Below are 22,856 nucleotides of genomic sequence, written 5' to 3' on the forward strand. Positions count from 1 at the left end.
TCACCGGCCCCTGCTGGAACTACATGGATTGTTCTCGGCCAAGGTGATTCTCCAGGGAAAACCAGGATGCTCTTATCAGCAAGAGAAGGAACACTTGCTAGTCAGGCAAAAGCAATGGCAGGTTACCGTATTCTGTCTTGAGATGGGCGGGCTGGGAGAGAGGCGGGGAGGAGGAGCTGGGCTGTGTCACAGAGCCAGGCCCCCACTCAGCCTGCATGTCCCCCCCGCAGACGTGAACGTGGCCTTCCAGCAGTCGGCACACAAGGTGCTGCTGGACGACGACAACCTGCTCCCCCTGCTGCACCTGGCGATCGAGTACCACGGCAAGGAGCACAGAGGTCTGCCTGCTGCACGCGTCTTCTCTGCGCCTCCTGGTCACTGTCTCTCCCGCTTCCCTCCACTTCTACAGAAACCATGTCATTTTGAACCTCAGAAATCACCTAATCCAGCGCCCTAATTTTACACAAAAGAGAAGGGAAGTCGTCAGATGCTAAGAGACAGCCAGGCCATGGTTTTGTTTTCATCATGCTGCTGGAATGGTCTGTTTATTTATAGCTGCCATTCTTTACCGCTGAAAAAAGAACCTCTGAAAGATCTCCTGCGAGAACCCCACACGGGCGTTTTCTTGCCTCCTACAAGTCCTTTTGTGTCCCCTTTCTGCTTCTCACACTGTCGGCTCAAGCGAGCGCTCATCTCATGACTGTTCTCACCTTATTGAAACTCTGGTTCTAGATGAGCAAAGTCATCTCTCTTTTAACAGATGCTACTCAGGCAAGAGAAGGGCCTTCTCGGGAAACTTCTCCGCGGGAAGCCCCGGCATCCGGCTGGGCGGCCTTGGGTCTTTCCTACAAAGTGCAGTGGCCACTACACATTCTCTTCACCCCTGCTGTCCTGGAAAAGTGAGTATTTCTGTTTCTCACAGGTAATGTTTATCCAGCTTACTTCCACAGAAGAAAGTATCAGGAGTAGAACTGGTGGGAGCAAGAGAGCCAGCCGACAGATTAACAGTCTGTAAATCAGAGGCTGCCCACTCCGACGCCTTCAGGGGCCAGAGACAACACTAATAAGCGAAGCTGTACATGAGATGGCAGTGAATGCCGCAATGACTGGGAGGGTCAAACCCTTCAAGCCTTTTTTTTTTTTAATTGCAAAATAAGGAGCAATTTGGGCTTCCCAGGTAGTGCAGTGATAATCTACCTGCCAAAGCAGGAGACACGGGTTCAATCCTGGGTTGGGAAGATCCCCTGGAAGAGGAAATGGCAATCCACTCCAGTATTCTTGCCAGGGAAATCCCGTGAACAGAGGACCCTGGCGGGCAACAGCCCATGGGGTTGCAAAGAGTCAGACACAACTGAGCACGCACATAAGGAGCAATTTACAGGCGGCCAGTGTGTGGCCTCTCCTCATCCTCCCCATCCCTGTACACAAGCCTCAACTTTTGGGGGCAGAGCAGCTTAGGGTACGAGAGACTGCACAGACAGAGCTGGTTTAGGGAGAAGACAAGCCCACCTAAGTGAGCTGCCTGGACTCTCTCCTGAGAGCATCTGTAGGTCCCAGTCCACTTTTCTCCTCACTTCATAGGCTCCTAACACCCTTGAAGAAATCAAGCTCAGAAGTATTTTCTTAAACATTTTATCATGAAAATTCCCAAATAAAAACAAAAATATGGACTGTAACAAACTCCCATGGACACAGCATCCATCTCCAGTAACCAGCCATGTCATGCTGTTTGGTTCATCTTCTCTTTTTGGCCAGAGCCTTATAAAGCAAATCCCAGACATCATTTCACTCCACCACTATGCAATTCAGAGAAGGAACATTTTTTAACATAACTACAATGCCATTATCACACCCAATAAAAGTAACAATATTGAAGTTTCCCTTATTATCTAAAAAATGTCTTTCTATGGTTGGATTTGTTCAAATCAGAATCCAAACAAGGTGTATGTACTACTTTCAGTAGATTGTTCCATTAGAAATAAACATTTTTTAAAGCCAGATGGAATCAGGTTCTTATGCAAGCCTACCTAAGAATAGGTAAATAAGCCTATTTCCACCAGGAATTGGCGGCTCTTACCATGCATCTTCTCAATACAGGACTCAACATCAGACAGCTACTTAAGAGCTCAGTGAGGGGAGCCCTTGTTTTTTTTTTTAATTGAAGAACAGTTGGTTTACAATGTTGTGTTTAAGTTTCAGGTGTATAGCAGTGATTCATATTTTTCATATTCTTTTCCAGTATAGGTTTTTAAAGATATTGAATATAGTTCCCTTTACTATACAGTAGGACGTCCTTGTCTATTTTATATACAGTAGTAAGTATCTGTTTAATCCTAAACTCCTAATTTATTCTCCCCTCCCCAGGGAGCCCTTAATTTTTTCTCTCCTCTGGTCTTCAGGGACACAGAATCACAGTAACTAAAATCCTTGGTTCCCAACACATTCTTACTGGTCCATGCAAGGCCCTCCTCCCATCCTTCTTAAACACACACCATAAAACCACTTCTAGAAGAAAACCTACTACACTGGTCCTAATGTCTGCCTACCTGTGTGGTCCTTCTCAGCCCTGCTTCTGTGCCTCCCTCAACCCTAAGTGACCACTATCCTAAATCCCGTGTTTTCTATCATTTTTATATAGTTTTATGTTCCCCCAAAGTATACTTTTTTCTACTTAGTTGTTATAAGCATTACCAAAAAGATATCAGGCTATATGTAGTCTTTTCAGTTTCCGTTTTTTAATTCACAGTCCTATCGCTTGGAGTCATTTTGTAACGTATAGGTAAAGTTTTTTTCATTTTGATGGCTGTGCAATTTTCCATCTTAGAAATAAACCAGTTTACCTGTTCACATTTCTAGCCATCCTGATATCCTTCCTGCTTTTTGGGGACAGGTGGGTAGCACATAGTCCTAGGGTCTGTCACGTGGGCGGAGGTGGGGGGGGGGGGGTGACGTTTTTATCTTCAATAGTCCGGTGTTCCTGTCCAGGTACAATGTTGTTTTCAAGTATTTGCTGAGTGTGCGCCGGGTGCAAGCTGAGCTGCAGCACTGCTGGGCCCTACAGATGCAGCGCAAGCACCTCAAGTCCAACCAGACCGATGCGGTCAAGTGGCGCCTAAGAAACCACATGGCATTCTTGGTGGATAATCTTCAGTACTACCTCCAGGTCTGTGTTGCGGGATGAACAGAAGGAAGGGGTATGAAAAAAAACCCAGGTTGGCAGGAGTCACTGAAGAAGAATCCTGCAGTTGGTGAAAAACTGAGGTCTGAAAATCCATGGATTTTATCACTATATCTGTTTCTTGGGGGCATTTAGAGGAAAGTAGAAGTAAGTGGATGAAGGAGAATGAAGAGTCAGGGGCCTTAACAGTCATGCTGTGTATTTACTGGTGAACCTAGTTTGCTCTAACTTTTGGGATCTCACAGGACTTAACCATGTCAATCAGTGGAGGGAATGGGGGGTAGGAGGGATCTGCCAAGACACTGGAGGTGGGCAGGGACAAAGAATTTCTATGTCATTGCTCAGGCACCTTAATGTCCTTGAGTCCTTAGACTGAGCAAGGTACTAAAATGATTTCTGTAACTATATCAAGGTAGACGTGCTGGAGTCTCAGTTCTCACAGCTGCTTCATCAAATCAATTCAACCCGAGACTTTGAAAGCATCCGATTGGCTCACGACCACTTCCTGAGCAATCTGCTGGCCCAATCCTTTATCTTGTTGAAACCTGTAAGTACAGCTGGTTGTTGCTTCTAGCCTGACTGATCACTTAGACACGTTGACTTGCCAGGATAGGGGGAACTATCATTAAGCAATTTTTCAGTCTCTGTCTTTAGACATTTTTAGCAATTTACAATTGACAAAAACTAAGAGGGAATACTAAAAAGGAACTTAAAATGTCTTTGAATTTCTGAAATATTATACCATAGGACCTGGTGAGCAGCTATAGATAATATATGCTTACCCCTCAGAAGGAAGGATTTTTGTTTTTTTGCGGCATGTGGGATCTTAGTTCCCCAACCAGAGATCAAACCTGTGCCCCCGCTGTGGTGGAAGTGCAAAGTCCTAACCACTGGCCTGCCAGGGAAGTCCCAAGAAAAAAGAATTTAAAGAAATTTTTTAAAAGCTTTTTTGATACCATAGAAAGACTAATGAAAAGCACATAGAGTTTACTTTCTTAGCAATCTTTTATATCAGGATGGACCAGTTTGGAACTTTTTTTCAGACAGCTAGAGTAGTGTCTCCTTCTGTGTATGTGCGTGTGTGCCTATGTACATACATATATATCTCCTTTAGGGAGGTTATTCTCAACCTTGGCTCCACATGAGATCATCTGGGAGCTTTTTAAAAAAAAATCTAGGCCCTAGAGCACTTACATTAGTAGAACCCAGGCTCCAGTTGTCACCAGTCTTAGAAAGCATACAAGCTGATTCCAGTTCAAGGATAAAAAAGCAAAATGATTAAAAGCACCCCTAGCAATGTTTTGTTTTGCTTTCCTAGTAGTTTCTGATAGAATAGTTATGCCTTATCTCTGACGGGAGCTAATCGTTATTCCTCAGTCACACTCTTTTGTTCTGGTATTTGGGGCCATTTTTAAAGGAGAGTGAGTTCTACAGATGCCACTCCAGAGGGTTCTGTGAATTGAAAACAACCAGGAACCAGTGTGGCAGGGAGACTGTCCTCACGTGGGATGAGAGCATGCTTGGGGAACAGCAGAGTATCAGAGCAGGTGACCATCATCAAATGTTTATTGAGTGCTTACTGTATGCAAGGCACTGGGGATACAAAGAGGTATAGTCATGGCTCTGCCCTTAAGGAGCTCACAATCTAGTTGGAGAAACAGGACTTACATACATCACAGATCAGTAACAACCACAGGGGGCCTGAACAAACGCCAAGTGGACAGTACAGTAATACAAAGGCGAGGGAAGCAAGGGGTTGCTAAAGGCTACAGTGGGAGTGGGCACAAGGGGAGCGCCCCAGGCACGGGAACAGCACTGAGAGCAGAGCTCGGTGGGCGCACGCTTGGCGGGTCCAGAGACGGCGACCGACTTATTGTGGCGCAGGCGGAGGTTTCGTGCAGGGTCTTTGCCCACAAGGTGGGAATAGGTTAGCTCTTATTGTCCCAAATCTTTCACAGATGTATCTTCCTTTTTCTCCTAATGCCAACTGTTTCCTGGGTAGGTGTTTCACTGCCTGAATGAAATCTTAGATCTCTGCCACAGCTTCTGCTCACTGGTCAGTCAGAACCTGGGCCCACTGGATGAACGTGGGGCTGCCCAGCTCAGCATCCTGGTAAAGGTGAGTTAGCCTGGCCACTGGCCAGGGGCAGCCCCGTCCAAGGGACACAGGTGGTTCTGCACGTGGGGGATCACGGTCTTTTCCCCAGTACACACACACACAAGTAACAAGATACAAAGGTAAAAAATGTTTTATCAGTTTTTGAAGCAGGTAAGTATGTGCTGCTTTGGTGTTCAAATGCAGTTAAGCCCCAAATGGTTTATTCAGCCACCAAATACACCCTGGCTTTGTTCTTGCTTTCTAACATCCAACCTCCTTACTTCCTTGAACTAAACCCCCTATTTCACCGAGATTATAATTATCTGCCTGTAACACAGGCAGGTCTATGTTATCTGAAAACACAGGTTCTCACCAGCCCAGTACATAGCAGAATATACTCACTTAAAGCTGGCTGCTAAATTCCTACTGAGAGTGAGAGTACTTTCATGGAAATTCGGTGTTCTGTGGACTCAGTACAAAGAAGTCATTTTTGGAGTCAACAGAAATGGGGCTGTCGGAAGGCCAGTTAGTGCTGTGGAATTTTCAGGAAGACTTTTCCAACGAATCCCCTTGGACCCCTTCACTCCACATGGGTGGTTGGTAGATCTAAGAGGCATGACACAGCTTAGTCCTTCTCTCTGCAGGGTTTTAGCCGCCAATCTTCACTCCTATTCAAGATTCTCTCCAGTGTTCGCAATCATCAGATCAACTCGGATTTGGCTCAGCTACTCTTACGACTAGATTATAACAAATATTACACCCAGGCTGGTGGCACTCTGGGCAGGTAAGAACAACCGCCTCTAGGGCGCTCGGTGGATTGTGTGTGGCTTTTTAACGAATTGTAGAATTCCAGAGTTGGAAGGAGACTTTACCCATCATCTAGTCCAAACAAAGCAAGCAAGGCTCAGAGAAGAAAAAGGCTGTGTCTGATCATCAGCGAAGATTATTTTCCAGTAGAAGTTGAAGTAAATCCTTAAATTCCTAATGCTGAGATGGACTTTAGATTCTTGGCTGAGTCGTGCACTGCTGTGCTGGGAGGCGGCACGGCTTCAGTTCCCAGTTCTGACGTGAGCCAGCTGCTCGGCCTTAACGCCTCTTACCCCCGGCCTCCTTGACCCTCAGAGCTTTTGCTTCTGAAAGGGGGGAACCACTGCTTCACACTCTACACTTTCAAAAAAATCTAATAGTGATAAAAAAAAATCTAATAGATTCAGTGGTAGGTGGCTTCTCCGATGTCTGTCTCATTCAAAAAAGCACTTACTCTTTTTCTCTCTGAAATGTCAGGCAGATTCCTCCTAAGTGATTTTAGCAAAAAGAGTTTTAAGATGAGATTGTCTAGATCACAGGTTGCTGCGATTCATACTTTTTTGAAGAAAATCTCGGAAACGCATGACATTTTGATGCAGCTCTCTTTTTCTTTCTATAGTTTCGGGATGTGAGAATTTCTGGTCCACAACCTGAAATAATCCCACTGCATTGTGACAGAAGATTGAAAACAAACATCCCCTTTCTCTCACCGGCCTACATACATCTGCAGCTACTGGAAAAGCTCTGACTTCTCTCCTAGAAGCCATTACTGAACATCCACGGGTGCAAGTCCTTCCCCTGGTTTCTGCATGGGAGGGGCCTCTGCCCCACGCCTCGGAGTTCTCAACTCACCAAGGAGGACTTGTAGCTTCGGCCCACCCACTGACCAGGCAAGGTCTGTTACACTGGGAACATTTGTTGGAGGTTACCTACTACATGCCTAGGTACTGTTCAAGCTTCGAGAGAGACAGCAGTAAGTTACACAGCTCAGAACATAATATGGCTCATGTGAAAAAGGAATTATAAATAGGTCAAATGCTGGATGTTACCACTGAGCAAGAAAAACACCAGGTAAGCTAGGTTTCCCCACAGACCTCCTTTCCTCTTTCAGAAATTGAAATGGAGAGTCTCCCATCCTTAAGGGTCTTCAGCTGTGACTCTGAAGAATTCTACTGGTAACTTCCAGTTGTTTCAGACTGTTAAGAAGGTAATTCTGCTGCTGACATATTTTTTTTTAACAAAGAAAAAAGGGTCCTTAAGACAAAAAACTGTTAGATCTCAAATACTGAAAGATGCAGGTCTGATTATCCCTTCTTAGAAGAACCACAGGAGTAATATGCCCAGCCATCACTGATAACCATCAATCTTCACATCAGTATGAGCCAAAATAAATATGCATTGGACAACTGCCTCCAAACTGAAAGATAATTCTGGCCTCACTGTGTAGCCACTCAGTCTGGCCCTTGTCCATCCCTACTACTGCCACATATAGATGTTTATTCCCTGTAACCGTCGGCTGAAGATGACCCACTGCTGCCTCTGGAGCAGAGGTTAGCATACTATGGCCAGCCACCTGTTTTTGTAAATAAAGTTTTATTGGCACAGAGCCACACTCATTTGCATACCTACTGTCTACGGTTGCACTCATGCCGTCATGGCAAAGGTGAGTAGTAGTGACACGCCAAATGGCCCACAAAGCCTAAAATACTTACTATTTGGCAGGGGGAAACAGAAGGTATTATTAGAGATTTAAGCCTTGATTTAGAGAGGACATTTAACAGGGATGATGCTAAGAGTAGAAAAGGAACAGCTTCCAACTGTGACAGTAATAAAATCCTGACGTCTAACTAGAGCTGCTAACATCTCCAAGTGTTATTACTGTTTCTCATGTTTATCCTTGCAGCAGGTCATCAAGTTTAGAGTCACCAGCCATTCACAACAACTGGTCCTTTTTAGCTCTGAGAGTATAGCACCCACAAGTCAGCTGTAAGTAAGTTCAACTCTAAAGAGATTTCTTTTTCACCGCCAGAAAACTAAGAGCTGTGCCCAATTCGACTCAGCTTTTGGCACAACTATAATCTGGGTCTATTATAAAATCAGATTTTGGGAAGTAACTGAATTTTAGACAACCCAGGTTAATCTTCTGACAGTGATACCACAGATAACTATAAAAAGTTCACTGTCTTACTTTCCTTGGCCTGCTGTCCTACAGCAAACAAGTCCACTGAAAACTGCAGAGAAGTTACTGTGTTTGTCTTGCTATTTGTTCTGAGCTTAAGCTCAAAGAAATGGATGAAGAAATCCCAGTTACTACAACCAAAGAGATTCAACATTTATTTTATCATAAAAGTCCAGCAAATAAAACTATATACAAGATCCATGCAAGGAATCCAGTTACACACAAGACACATTTAAAACCTGGTTAAAACACAATCGCCACAACAGCAGGGAATAAAACCGGTAAGACCAAGTATCCTTAGTGAGAAACATAATCGTGTTTATATTTTGGATGCTGCTTGAATCCAATTCTCTCCCCAACAATGAGGCACTGGATCACCCACTCTTGTGACACCACAGGCAGCTGCAATGCTTCAGCACACTTCAGCACCGAGGCTGGGCATGAGGGGTCCGTCACCACCACGTCAAACACCCCTAAAGCAATATCTGCAGGGAGCAGGGGAAGGTGGACGAGGAAAGGAGACTCAATTTAGCCCTCCAGTAAAAAGACAGGTAAGCCTTCTCACCAGTGTATCCCACTCTGCCCAAATTAAAGCCCTTCAGTCAAACACGGTCACTGATCACAAAGTGGAGAGCTGTGCTCACTAGATGCTGGCCTTCTGTTTAGCAAGTACACAGTGGACACCAGGAGAAGCACAAACAGCCCAGTGCTTCGCTCATGGTGGCTCACCTCATGAAAGGACTCTTTTTCTTCTCTCAGACTGACCTTATGTGCGTTTCTATCGGGCCTGAGACCTAGAGCTAGGACACCCTTGGCTCAGTAACACACGGTTCACAGGTACCTTTGTTATGGGCACTTGAATGGTGCTGCTTCACAGAGGCTGCCCCCCCAGTCATGAGGATCTCGGACCAGAGCTCCAGGAAATTCTGCTGTTGGTCTGATACCAAGAGTACCTTCAGATCCTGGAAAGGGTTTTCACGGGGTTGCCTACGGAGGAGTCAGGGAAACAGCATGATATCCAACAATAGATAATATCCAACAACTGCCTTTCTACATAGGGACTCGGGTACATCTGAATGCTTTCAAAAGCCCTGCTAAGGAAATCACCCCTTCCCTCTTTCTTTGAATGATGTGCCTTCTCTGGGATCCTGACCTTCTAATCTCCCCCTTCTGATTTCCAGATTTATCCTAAGGCCAAAAATCAGTCAAATCACATTTCTGGGCCTGTATTTTTAAATGTCTTGCTTAAAACTTAGTCCCCTCACCAGACAAGTTGAGAATATTGAATCTACATGAAAATCTCACATGTTGTTAAAAAGGTCCCTAACCATATACTCTAGGAAAACAAACTAAATTGCAAAAATAATCTCAAACTCAAATTCTGTCGTGTATCCTAAGACTGTTCCAGTTTCTAGAGATACTTACTCTCCCACTGAGATTCTCCCCCTCTGGAAGCTTGCCGTCTTCCTGTCTGCTGCTCTGGAGGGGCTCACAGCTACTCACCAATCCAGAATCCTTTGCTCCTCAAGGCTGTACCCAGCTGGCAGCAGGTAATTGCGGTAATTCTGGAGCTGGTTGGCATGGCAGCTGTCATGGACCCAGACATGAGACACACAAGGAATCCCACTGGCAAGGCACAGGAAGTACTTCCGGGTTCGACAGTGCTGATCCGCAATTAGGAGACACTGGTAGGCGGTGTTACACTGGAAAAGGCACAAAACCAGGGGGTCTGGTGATGGCTATGGGAAGCCGCTTAATAGATTCCTTAATGAGTCACAGAGAACAGAGCTGAACACCAGATACTATCCAAAAATGTGACTGAGTCTGTCGTCCTACTCAAGGCCTCTTCTCTCACCCAAGCAGCTTCCCTAGATCATCTCCCTGCCTCATCTGCAGCTTTCTAAATCCTCAAGGGACAACCACACCCCATGTATTTAGCCAGTACCGTGAAAAAGATTTCTGTTAAACACAAATTTTAATCTGCTTTTGCCCCAGCAACAGAACCAATGCTATTAAATGTAACCCAAGATTCTGACTTCTCTTCCTTATACAACATTTTGGCAGTGTCTCAGTTCCCAATCTCTACCAACTCTATCCAGCCACTTCTTGGTCCAGCAAGTGAACTTGCATTACTGCCTCTCCTGGGAAGCTACACAAAGGAACGCCTTACCTGGGCTTCATTGAAGTCTTCAAGAATGTAGCCAGCTCCTGCTCGAAGCTGGCATTCTGTGTACTGCTTGTTGAAAGGAGGAATTTCTAAAAATTCTATTAAAAAACATAACCAAGATAATAATCACTACCAGTTGGTTCATTTGCTACTTTATGCCTGCTTCTTACTGTCCTCTTTCCTACTCCCCAGTTATCTCCACAATACTGTATCCCCAAAACAGGTAAAGGGCTTCCCCGTGGGTCAGAAAGACCTGTCATGAGGCCTACAGAAATGCTGCCCAAAAAGGGGGCAGGAGCAGGAAGGGCAGGGAAGATGGGAAATGGAGGCAGGTCCTAGATCTGAGAAGAGCAAAGGTTTCTGCACTAAGAACATGTCAGGGCACTGTGCCCGGGGACCTGAGTAACCCTTACCATCAGGAAGTGCTTCCGTCTGTCTGCCCTAATCTCTCTTGCAGACTAAACCTATGTCCTCTAATTCTGCCTTCTGTGGAAATGAAGAATGGCCAATTAGCACTTTTTATAATGAAGCCTTCAAATGTGCCCTTCATCAGCATTTTACTCCCTATCCAGTAAAACTCTGATAAACCAAAATGCTCAAAGAAAATGGGGTTTCTAAAATATAATTAACTGGAGGTTAGCCAGAAGGGCCTAATTCAACCTTTTATTGCAAACTATCTACCTCTGACGATCTTGAAGTAGCTCAGGACACTGAACATCAGTGACTGCTCTACATTCTTCAGGGTGAAGCACAAGTTATGAGAGATGAGGCTGAAGTTGTAATGACCAAATGTATAAAAAGTTCAGTGCCAGGACCACTCCCTTCCCCCACTCATAGCAGAAGGAGGATGTGCTGGAACAGACCCACGCAGAGGCGCCCCCACCCTCTGGTGCCCTACCTGCTGCCGGAGCTGCTCAGGCAGTGTTGGTGCCCAAACTCAAGCCTCTGTTCAGGTCTCACTGACCAGCCTATTTGCTTTTATTGCTCTTTTCTTGATTCAGCATTCTCCATATTCTCAGAATGAAAACTCAAACTAGAAACTGTCTAGCTGTAAGAAACTCAGAACCCAGCAAGACTATTTCTCAGTTTTGCCCTGGCATCCTTGGCCCTTATCAATATATCACATCACACTTTTTGGCACCAACACTCTACTGCTGAGTCACTGCCAAGACCCCCAAGTCCTTTATTTTTCTCAAGACTTCTATTTTATGTCTACTTATCCAGAACTGTTTCTAGTCCCAACCTGTTTAGCTTTTAATCCCCATCTATATTTCCTTCATTTGTGTAATCAAATATTACCCTACCTCGGCAGTCCATTTCTAACTTTTCTCAGTTTGGATTCAGTTTTAATTTGGACTTCATGAGTGGCCCTGGTCAATCAGAGGCTAAAATGAACAGATTTTTGCTGCATCATCTAAATCAAGGATGAAGGTACCTAACTCTGAAGTCAATCCCTGTGGCTGATGGGTCCCTGATAATGTGCCACCTAACGAGATCAGGTGCCATATTCTTAACTCATTACTAAATATGTCTCACAACATGGATTCAAATATTTTACTGAGCTCATGATACAAATAAAAGAGATTCCTGGTTATCTGCAAGACATATCACATAGTTTCTTAAAAGCTTATTAGTAAAGGACTGTTCTAGTACAAATGTCCCCTGCTTCCTGAGATCGTGGAACCCTAAAATATACTATATACCAAAAATATCAAAGATTCTGGTACTGCTGGAGCAATGTGTAAGGATGAAGGAGCAACATAAAGCAGACATTCATCATAACTACATTTTCCACAATGAACATGGCCTGCTCCCTCTAAAAAAAAGGTCCAAATTCCTCCTTACTTGAGACATAACCTATCCTTCACTCATGGTTGTAAGAATGAGATTAAAAATATTTGATATATCTGCAAGAGGGGAGGGAAGGAATTCTCAGGTTTCTAAGATCTCACATAGGCTCAGAGATTTTTAAGGAATCTGACAGTCTGCATCTCATACCAAAGTGAGTTTTCTTAGGCATTCTGTATCAATCAACAAAACATCTACAGAGCTGCATTGTGAAGTCCTAGTCTAGGAAAGGGCTAGGAGTGTGCTGGAGAATGAAGACTAGAGTCCAGCAATATTGTGAAAGCAAAAGAAGACAAGACCACAAACATGGTTCTGATACCTTGACATACCCAATCACTTATGATCCAAATCAAACTACATCCTTGGCTAGGAAACCCCTCACACACCTGAATTCTGTCTGAAAAACTACGCCTGGATCACACTTACTCTTGAAACCCCTCCACTGGACACCCGCTCCCACACCCTAAAGCCTCAATACTGACAACCATTTATGCACCTCCAGATAGTATACACTTCAACAATTCCCTGACCACCATCCCCACGTCCCCATACAGAGCTCCACAGAGCTGTAGCTGGTGAGATAAAGTTTCGGTTAACTAGGAAAATCAGCCACACACCTGAAGTGCCAACCATCCCAGGTCTGCAGCTGGTGCTGTTTTCTGATGACCATGTTCCCTAACTCACTCCCCTCCTGCCAGGCCCAGCACTGGTGAGAGGTCTAACTGGGAGTGGTGGCCTCAGCAGACACACATGGATACTGCGCCGTCACCTGTATTACAATGGACGCTTGTACCTGCCCAGTTCTCTCACCTGGATCACACACTCTTTAGACAGTTTAAATAATTTTTACCTTTCCCCACTGCAGCCTTCACTCAGACCCTAAGAGACAACACAGAAATGCAATGTGTAAGGTTTAAGGTTGAAGAGACGTACAGAGGGGAAAAGGCCTAGAGGCTGCTTGTCTGAAATCACCCGGGACCCTGAGCCCACCCTGCCTAGTCTGACACACAGACTCAAGAGAACGAACTTCATTCCCACATGTGTCTTCTTGGGCCCAGAGAACCCCAATGGGAAGGGCGGCCGGGTATTCAGGAATCCGACTGTGCTGGAGAAAATGGAGTTCTCAGTCCCGAGTCCTCCACTACTGTGGGTAAAAAGCAATTATCTGACCTCTTGTAGCTTGTTTTCTCATCTGTAAGATGGATAAGACCTACCTCCCATCTGCCTCACAAGGACTATTTTGAGGAACTGCTAACAGAAATTCTGTGAGAGCAGTCTATAAACCACAAAGCAAGCAGGGTTTTAAATTCGTTTTCCCTGACCCTGACACTAGTTGCCATGTGCCCCGCCTCCTCAACATGGTTCATGGAAAGGAAGGACGCACATGTGGGTGTTAGAGCCCCCAGGGCTTCTTAGGGCCTTACCCTCCTCTTCCTCGCTGCTTCCTGTAGGACCATCTGGCAATTTGGAGCGGCTAGCCAACTTGTCGCTTGTTGTGGCCATGGTGAGGAGAAAGGCATAGCCCAGAAACAAGGTCTTGTTGAGGGGCAGAGGCCCTCTCTGCTCTTCCAGGGCAGAGGGCTCACCCGGGTTGTCGCCGCTCTCACAGGGGCTCACAAACTCTCCTGCCCCCACCGCACCTGGGAAGGACAGAGGCACAGGGTACAGACCACGGGCTGGGCACAGCAGGGTGGGCAGGCGATGTCCTGCGCAACTTTTCTGAGCTATTAACCAAAGACCAATCCTATGGCCAACAACCTGGAAACAAACTCACAAGGCAGAAGGAATTTCCTGGCAGTCCAGTGGTTAGGACTCCACAGTTTCATTGCCAAGGGCCTGGTTTCAATCCCTGGTTGGGGAACTAAGATCCCGCAAGCCATGCCCCTTGGCTCAGAAAAATTAAAAAAAAAAAAAAAAAAAATTTTTTTTTTAAACAGTGCAGATGAATTCTATGTATTTAAATTTTACAGTCATAACAATGTATACATTGTTTTCATAGAGCCCAATCAAAAACTTCTGAAGTCACCTGAAGAAAAGGTGATTCTAACACAAAGTAAAAGTGAAAAATGATTGGAAACCTTCAGCCCACATTCCCTGCCTAGTGCTATTTTGAAGCAGCCTTTAAAAAGGTGGGTTCACCAAGAAATGTCCCCAGCAGATACTCCCCCCGTCCCTGAACCTCACCAGAACAGTGCACAGAATCCTTGGTAATAAAGTGCTTTTACATGTTGACAAAACCGTATCAAGACAGCCTGCTTCAACTGCCCCAGTTTCCAACACCTGGGAATGGGAAGTGAACCGGCCAGTCCAGGACTCCCAGAACACCCATGCGTGGAGTGCCCCAGTAAGTCCTCGAGGAAAAACACAAATACCTGGCTTGGAGAAGCTGAATCTTGGCTCATTGGGAGGCTAAGATGACAGTCAGGTTATGCCTCCCTAAAATAAAACCAGCAGCAAGAGAACAGTCTGATGTAGCATGTACAAGCCTGGACTTCACAGTCAGACTGCCTAAGTCTGATTTCTGGATAACTGTGTCACCTTGGGAAGTAAACCAACATTCTGCCTTAGATTTTTCACCTAGAAAATGAATTTTAGCACCTGTAACTCACAGAGACTGTATGAGGTAAAATGTATGAAGTATTGAACTCCAAGCCTTACATACCCTGAAACACAGCAGAGATATTAAATAGATACAGAGAAGACACAGGAAACAAAAGTGCCAGGTGCCAGGACATGTGACGATAACCAACTTCCTCAGTTTGCTAGACTAAGAAAGCGCCCTGGGGCAGACACCGGAGACGCTACCTCTGTGTCTCCAGCATCCAAAGGCTGTGCCTGGGTCAGCACAGACCCACTAAACAGATGGACTGAACTTCTCTACTAACATGCAGCTTGAGGGATTGGAAAGGGACTGTTTGGGGATTAGTGTGGAAAGGGGAGACACAGGCTAAGGTACCAGCTTTCAACAGGACATGTAGGAAAGCCAGAGGGTCCTGAATACAAGGGAGAGGGGAGCAGAACTTCCAGAGGAAGATGGTGCCAGATGAAGGAAGAGGTCCAAGAAGAACTGCATCTCCTGTGAGTCTGCCTAAAATCCACTACACATTTCCTCTCCCTCCCAGAACTGACAAAGGGGTCGAGGGATGTTTCCAATCAAAGCCTGCCTTCCTTTCTGGTACCCAACTGGGCTCTGCTGGGAGATGGAGAGGTGGGCGTATGTGGGCGCCGACTCCGTAATCAGGAAGGAGCCCCTGCTTGTGCCAGGCTCCACCTCTCCAGCAGCTGACCCTGCATTCCACCGAGGTCTGGGGGAGAACGGGGGTAACAGGGAGCACTCACCAGGCTTCACAGTGGCAGATTTCCGGCCTCGCTTGGCAGGGGACCGCTCCTCTTCAGAAGTGACGAGCTTCCTTTTGCCCGAGGGGACCCCTGTGGTAGCACGAGGACTCTCTGGGACCTTTCGGGGAGGGGTTGTACTGCTGCTGCTGGAAGTGGTGGGGGTGGCTGGGGAGTTGATGTTACTTCGCCGTTTCCGTTTCCCTTCCACCAAATTGTCTGCGATACAATGAGCCAAAGGCAGGTCATCTCCCATGGTCTGAGGCCCTGACCTCCAAGAAGCTGAGCACAGCCTGATTTAGAAACCACCACACCCTCTCCTCCACCTCCCACATAGGCAGGAAATCTCTTCCAAGGCCACCATATTTTGTTTCAGCTTCTGCCATGACTAAAGTGTGTTTGGTCCTTTACAGAACTAGGGACAGAAAAATCTGAGGACTTACTATTGAGTCCTGGCAAGAAAAGAGATATGCAGTGGCTCCCAATATCTGAGAGTTCATTACCATCTCACAGACCACAGAGGAATAAGACTGAAGGAAGCTTTACTTCCCCTTACTCTAAAGACCACTACTCTGCCCACGAGCAGGCCAGGGGCCCAGAGGCAGCAGTTCAGGAAGCCAAGGTCTCACCCAAGCTGATATCTGCTGCCTTGGTGAGGGGCGTCACCGCCTCATATGGGCCCAGGCCATACTGCTCTCGCAGTCTGTTTCCTTGCTCCAAGGACAGGATGACAGCCATCCGCTTGTACCACTTCCTTTGGCCTTCTTTCTCAATGCTGTAGTACAGCTCTCCAGACTCCTTCCTGTGCCCTTTTACCACTCCTGGGTGGGGAAAAAAAACATAAAAGCAGCCTGTTTAGGCTGCTCGGCATCTTCTCAGAGCAGGCCTGAATCAGGGAGTTATAGGTGGTCCAAGAGAGGACTGAGGTTAGGACTGAGCAAACTCCTAGCCGTCAAGCCCACACACCACCACCACTCCGGATGCATGCAGACACCATCCAGGGATTGGAACATGAAGGTTCCCAGCAGCAGGAACCCTCTAGTTACAAGATAAAGGTTCCTAAAGCCAGCCTTTATGGGTTGTTAGCAATTTCAAATGGTTCTCAAAATGAAATGCATGTGGTTTCTTAATGGTCCCATTATAACTTACTAAACCTTTCCTTCTTCGTTTCTTTGGAGGCTGGGTGTTAATTCTTGAGTTAAGTCACAGATGAAAGATGACATCATCTCAAGAGAAAGCATGAGTCTGTGTAGCAAAATTGAAGTAGAAATACAGAGCAGAGAAAGGAAGGAAATAAATCCTGTCTCTGCTCCCTAAGCTTCCCTCTTTATTATCTGCTTCTCTGATCTTGCTCTGATTCAGGACCTAAAGATAAGGCCTCCAGATCAGAAGGAACTCTGATTCAGAGTTCCAGATCAAAAGGACACTGGGCTAGAATTCAGGAGACCTGAGTCTAGGCCTAATTCTGCTGCCACCAAGCTGTGTGATCTTGGGCAAGACCCATTTCCAATGCTATGAAAAAGACACCTATGTAAAGATAAATATAAATATAAAAACAGGGCACTAATGTGAATACTTTCTCATTCCTATGAAGAGAAAAATCAATGTATTCTTTCCTGTTAGCCAGTGCTTGAATGAAGGGTTAACAGAAACCCAGAGCATGTACCAAGGAAGTGGGGAAAAAAAAAAGGAGAAAGCAGGCCTTGGTTTTCTCCTTATCTCTGCCAGAGTCAGTCACTCTCCCCTTGCTTGTTCATTTGCTGGCTTAAATCTCTATCACCACACTAAATCCTCAAGAACACAAGGCCAAGGTCAACAATACCCTTCACACTAATGAAGCAGTCTAGTCTAACATCAGTAGACAGCCTCAATAAATGGGACCCAGAGTCCCCTTCCCCTGAATACCACAATTCACACAGGATAGAGAACCGTCTCTGTCTTAAGAGGGCCTAGCATGGACTTCCAACAGAGGCTTTACACTGGAAAGAGGAAAAATGCATTTGACACAAACAATGTAAGTCACAGGCCATAAAAGATCTCAATCTATGTGCTACTGATGCTAAGTGAAGCTAAGTGTTACCCAGAACTAGAAGGTGAGGTGGTTCATTTAACAATGAAATAAAGCAGCAGACAGCAAACTACTGAGGAGTCCAAACACAACAAAGTCTGAAGAGACTTCAACCGACGCATTTTTGCCCAGTATCCCAATCACTGTTCCAAAAAACCCCTGTTAAAGAATGTTTTTAAATGACAAACTCAATGAAACATGTATCTCCAAATCACCTCATAGAAAAGAGGCAGTACATTCAAAGAATGGACACATGAAATAGTCATGACAGGCAGAAATCTTTCACCATCACCAGTACAGGGGATTGGCTACTTTAGTTTAAAAAAAAAAAAAAAAGAGGCATGACTTCTCCAAACCAGAGAATAAGTGGTGAGTGTGCAGACATACAAACACAGCACTAACAACTTTTTCCTAAGTGCAAATATCTCAATGTATCTGCCACTCTCACCAACTTAAGGTTCCCACCAAAACAGGTACTAAGTTTACAAGTCAGAGTTGAAAGAACAGAAAATGGAAAAGGAAAACCACTAACTTTCAATGGAGAAAGTTGGCAAACATCACCTTCACCGGTGATGAAGGTGAACATCACCCGAGATGCCCTCTGGCTGTCACCGACTCCCCTCCCACACTCAATGTGATGAGAAGGGCACTTCACTTCTGTAGCATTCTTTTCAAAAACTCACTAACGCCAACCTAACCAAGAGAAAACATAAGACAAACCCAAACTGAAGGACATTCAAAAAATACCTGACCAGTATGTACTCCTCAAAACTGTCAGGGTCATGAAAAACAAGAAAAGGTTCAGAGATTGTTACAGATCCAAAAACAAAAGACATGTGAGGACTAAAGGCAACATAGTAACCCTGAACTGGATCCAGGAACAGAAAAAGGACAGGGAAAAGCTGGTGAAATCCCTAAGTCAGGAACTGAGTTAGTGGTAAAGTACCAAGGTAGTATTCTTCACTCTCACAAAGGTCCCAGGTTAACGCAGAATGTTAACAACAGGGATGGGGGCGCTAGGCGAGAGGCACAGGGGGCGTCTCCATGCTGTCAGTACTCGGCGTGTTGCAGATTCTGCGTGTATATAAATTTTTTCCAAACTACAAAGTTTATTCAAAAATAAACGAAGGGAGCAAAGAACAACAGATGACAGGGGTGAGAGTACGCAGTGTCAGGAATGAAATTTCTGACTAGAGGACACAGAAGAGCACTGAGGCTAGAGTGAACGCTGCTGGTGTTAAGAGGACCACAGAGGCGTTAGGAGGGGTCTGGCTTCTTCCAGTACCTGCACTGAAATACTCATCCTCCGAGAGGGCGGTCACTTCCGTGTCCAGGGGGATGGGGTCACACAGCAGGATGTCTTTGCCCAACACGTCACACTCGTACCCGTCATCAAAGAGCAACTTGTACTTCCCAGCTCCGACATCTCGTGTGATTTTTCCAGAGTAAAAATAGCCATTGGATGACCACTTGGCTACAACACGGAGCCCGACAAAGCTGTTCCCTGGAGAGGAGGCATCTAAGCCATCTGAAGGGCCAGCAGCAGTCTGGAATGGAATCTCGGGAGAGTCGCTTCGACGCAAAGCACCAGCACCCGTGTCTGCCCGTCTGCTGGAGTCTGGTGCTCGAGGCATGATACGGGTGAAGGATTTATCGTCCGGCGACATGCTAGGCGAAATGTCCTCTGTGCCCAAGGGGCCAGGCACAGCTGTCTCCCTAAAGTGAGATAAGAGACAGGAGAAGGCAGTGAGAATAAGCCAAGAGCAGTACGGATCTAACAATTTTCCCACTCCTCTGGCCATGGGTCTCCAGCCCGCTCGCTGCTAACCCCATCACAGGCAGAAGCCTGGTGTCTCAGGGGCCTCACTCTGATCCCGGCCCACTCCCCAGTCAGTGTGGGCCCCTCTTCTCCCTCCTGACACCCCACATACTCTCTGCTCCCCTCTCTTCTCTCTACTCCCTTTTTTTCTGAACAAGTCACAGACTAGATTATCTCACACTACCCGGGTACCTGGTTCCAGTGGTCCGAGAAGGCGGGCGGCCCCTTCGCCCGCGCCCACGAGGCGTGACTGGAGCCTTCCCTGCCTGTCTGATGCCAAGGCCCGCATCACCATCCTCCTCACACACTGGCGTCCCTGTCTGACTGACCCCTTTTCTAGGACTAGAGAATGAAGACAGGTTAGTCTGAGAGCGCCTGCTACCGGATCCTTTCTTCACAGTCTCCCCTTGGTCCTCAAGACTACACGCCAGGCCAGCAAGGGCTGAGCCTCCAGGGCAGCAGGAAGCTGGTCCACACACCCACCACCAAGTTAGCTGGGAGCGGGAATCCTTCTACATGCCAGTCTAGACCCTCCTGACAAAGCTTCCTACTGCTGCCCTCAAAAACAGCACATCCACTCCTGCCCTGCCTTCTCTTGTACTTCAGGCTCTGGGTACCTGCAGAGGAAAACAAAAGGCTAGGGCACGTGTCAGGTTGGGGCCACTACCCCGGGCTTCCTGTGCCCCCGCCGAAACCCCCAGAGGCCGCAGGAAGTGGGGGTGAGGGGCGGGAGCCTGTGCCAGCCTTCCCAAGGGCCCCTCACCTGTTTCCACAGTTTCCACTGTTTCCACAGTTTCTCAGGAGGTCTACCTCCCACAGGGCTCCTCCCACCTCCCATGCAAACCCCAAACAGGAGAGGAAGGAAAAGGGGAGGAAGAGGAGCTGATCGAGCCTAGGAGGATGGGGGACTTCCAGTGACTCCCCTGTTCCCATGACAGTAACATGTCAGCAACCCTGCCCCTGCGGTGGCTCTCTCTCTGGAGACCCTGTCTGCACCTCAGCTTTCCTGGGCCTCCTCGGGAGCTGGGCAAGGCAAACTCGGCAGGCTCTGTCCCGCTGGCTTTCCCTTTGGGCTGTCCGGCTCCCCTCCCGGAGCTGCCGCTGCTGTGCATGGCGGACAGGCTCGTCCCGCTTGACGTGCGGTGTAAGCTGGAGGCCTTGGAGGAGAAGGAGCTGATGTCCCCCAGGTCCCCTGAGGAGCCTCCAGTCTGTGAAGGGGAGACTTCCGTTTCGCACTCCTGACATTCTACGATCGGCTCTTCGGTCTCCTGCAAAGAAGAAAGGGGTACAACGGCTTGGAAGCGCCACAGGAACATAATGCTCCTGTAATGACTGGAGAGTCCTAGATGGCAAGAAATTTCAGTTTAGAGAGGTGGGCATTAGGAAGGAACTTTCTGGAATAATGGAAAGGTTCTGTTATCTTGCTTGGAATTGTGGTGACATATCATTGTCAAAACCACTGAACTGAACATTTAAGACCCATGCATTCTATAGGGAATATATACTTCAATAAAATAAACAAAGGTGGTACTAGATCAGGAGGAGGGGACCTCTATTACCGGGAGCTAAGTTAAATTATCTTTTTACTGAACCAGTTCACAACCTTTGGCTGCAGAGATGCCAGCAAGATCCCAATGCAGAGGAGAGAGGTAATGCCCTAGGTGAAGGAATGCAGGGGGGCAGGCAGGTTGGCGGGGGGGGGGGAAAGAGTGGTCAGGACCCCTTCTGGGTACCTGATTACAGCAGTGGGCAGCCTGACAAGTTGTTTGAAATTAGGTATTTCAATATGTGAACAAGGAAATTAAAAATCACAGGCAAAAACAGATATAAAATGGTATTACTGTTTATAAAAATGAAGACCACAAAGATAGTAAGCAAAATATATGAATTTCTGATACCTACAGAGGACAGGAATATCAAACTGACTTTATCTCACTCCTGTGCCTGCTTTGATGGATTGGTAGTGGTTGCCTGGAGCTCAGTTTGAAGCAGCCTCTGAGGCTAATCCCCAGGCTTAATGAGGAAAGGCTCTAGAACCGACTGGCAATGTCCCCTCTGGCACAAGACAGAGATTACAGGGCAGTTGCTGCCCCTGCCTCCCTCCTCTAGACCGTCCGTGCATGATCGTGCCGGCTGCCAGAGAAAGATGGAGAGACAAGCAGAGGACAGACCCTCCCCTCAAAGAGTGTACAGTCTCTCTGGGTGACAGTATGCAATGTGCACAGGTACACACATTTAAATAATGATATTGATTAAATGATTATTTTTCACCACTCCTTTCTTGAAAATCTCTTCTCTAAAATCCATAAAGTCACTTTTTCTTCTTTTCATCCTACCTGTTCAGCTAGCTCCACTTGTTTTTGGCTCCTCTTCCTCTGCCTATTCATTTTAAATTAGTATTTCCCAGGAGTCTGTTCTCATTTCTCTCCTCACTCTTCCGTGTTTTCCCTGGCCAGCCTCACATGACTTATTCTGACCTGTCTACCAACAACACAATGATGACTCAGCGCTAAGCTCTCACATACAAATGCCTACTGAACTCTTACCCTTGGATGTACCAGGTACACCTGTATCTTAACTCCTCCAAAACTCAAACTGCTCTCCATTTCCTTGCCTTCAATGAATCCTGGATGTCCCTAGTGCCTCTCACATCCCCTGCAGCTTTCTGTTGCAGGGTCTGATTCTCCTTAACAAAACCTCAATCCCTGGTTGGGGAACTGGATCCCATACGCCACAGCTAAGAGTTCACATGCCACAACTAAAGATCCTGCGTGCAGCAACTAAGACTCAGCACAGCTAAATAGATAAATAGAAATAAATATTAAAAAAAAAAAGAATTTGGAGATGAGAGGCCTCCTTGCCCCCCATTGCCATTAACAGATGATTTCTACCTCCCTGCTTCTTGCTCCTACCAAACAAACCATCATCTGCCATTCCGTTAAACTCTCTCCTTGCCTCCCTGTTACTCACCCACACCCTCCCAACCCTCTCACGCATGAACACCTTACACACCGGTTCACAGCCTCCCCCTTTTACCCCATGTTCATCATCATTTTTGAGGCTAACAACCAACTGATGACCCATTGAGCAAGAGGCTTTACTAATCTAATCACACCATTAACCTTTTCCTCTCCTCTACCCCAGCATCTGCATCCACCAGCATCATTACCAGAACCTGTACCACCTCCAGAAATCTCACCCCTCTCCACTCACCAACCCCTATCATTTATCTCCTACTGTAGCCAGATCTGAGTAAGGATCATCTGCCAAGGTCACTGAACTAAAGCATGTGTTGGGAGCCCAGAACTTAAGTCAACCCCTTCTCGTGAACACAGCAAGCGAGCAGGGGCAAAACC

At 46.5% G+C, this 22,856-nt stretch overlaps 2 protein-coding genes and 1 long non-coding RNA gene across 11 annotated transcripts in view; 2 read left to right on the plus strand and 1 right to left on the minus strand.

Annotated features, from left to right (window-relative positions):
* TUBGCP4 (tubulin gamma complex associated protein 4) overlaps positions 1-7,693 on the plus strand; it is a 34,766-nt gene extending 27,073 nt beyond the window's left edge. For 3 of the 5 annotated variants that reach the window (XM_043921902.1, XM_043921904.1, XM_043921906.1), the window contains 7 exons: positions 231-338; positions 761-899; positions 2,968-3,163; positions 3,591-3,725; positions 5,181-5,297; positions 5,921-6,060; positions 6,703-7,693. In XM_043921902.1, coding sequence (XP_043777837.1) covers positions 231-338; positions 761-899; positions 2,968-3,163; positions 3,591-3,725; positions 5,181-5,297; positions 5,921-6,060; positions 6,703-6,715 — 848 coding nt within the window. In that variant the 3' untranslated portion in view covers positions 6,716-7,693. Of the gene's footprint in view, positions 1-230; positions 339-760; positions 900-2,967; positions 3,164-3,590; positions 3,726-5,180; positions 5,298-5,920; positions 6,061-6,702 lie in introns of those variants that run through there. The other 2 variants (XM_043921903.1, XM_043921905.1) reach the window with 2 other exon arrangements.
* A 697-nt stretch (positions 7,694-8,390) lies between these two features.
* Positions 8,391-22,856, minus strand: part of TP53BP1 (tumor protein p53 binding protein 1) — a 68,247-nt gene continuing 53,781 nt past the window's right edge. For 4 of the 5 annotated variants that reach the window (XM_043921896.1, XM_043921894.1, XM_043921893.1 and 1 more), the window contains 10 exons: positions 20,497-20,768; positions 19,693-19,842; positions 18,967-19,397; positions 16,243-16,434; positions 15,617-15,832; positions 13,702-13,917; positions 10,433-10,527; positions 9,766-9,965; positions 9,104-9,249; positions 8,391-8,747 (listed from right to left, as the gene is read on the minus strand). In XM_043921896.1, the coding sequence (XP_043777831.1) occupies positions 8,560-8,747; positions 9,104-9,249; positions 9,766-9,965; positions 10,433-10,527; positions 13,702-13,917; positions 15,617-15,832; positions 16,243-16,434; positions 18,967-19,397; positions 19,693-19,842; positions 20,497-20,768 (2,106 nt within the window). In that variant the 3' untranslated portion in view covers positions 8,391-8,559. The remainder of the gene's footprint in view (positions 8,748-9,103; positions 9,250-9,765; positions 9,966-10,432; positions 10,528-13,701; positions 13,918-15,616; positions 15,833-16,242; positions 16,435-18,966; positions 19,398-19,692; positions 19,843-20,496; positions 20,769-22,856) is intronic. The other variant, XM_043921895.1, reaches the window with a different exon arrangement.
* LOC122706601 lies at positions 8,677-10,561 on the plus strand. Its single transcript, XR_006344420.1, has 2 exons — positions 8,677-8,813; positions 10,327-10,561. It is a non-coding gene; the product is annotated as an uncharacterized LOC122706601 (long non-coding RNA).

Source organism: Cervus elaphus, chromosome 13, assembly GCF_910594005.1.
Source record: "Cervus elaphus chromosome 13, mCerEla1.1, whole genome shotgun sequence".
Classification (NCBI taxonomy): domain Eukaryota; kingdom Metazoa; phylum Chordata; class Mammalia; order Artiodactyla; family Cervidae; genus Cervus; species Cervus elaphus.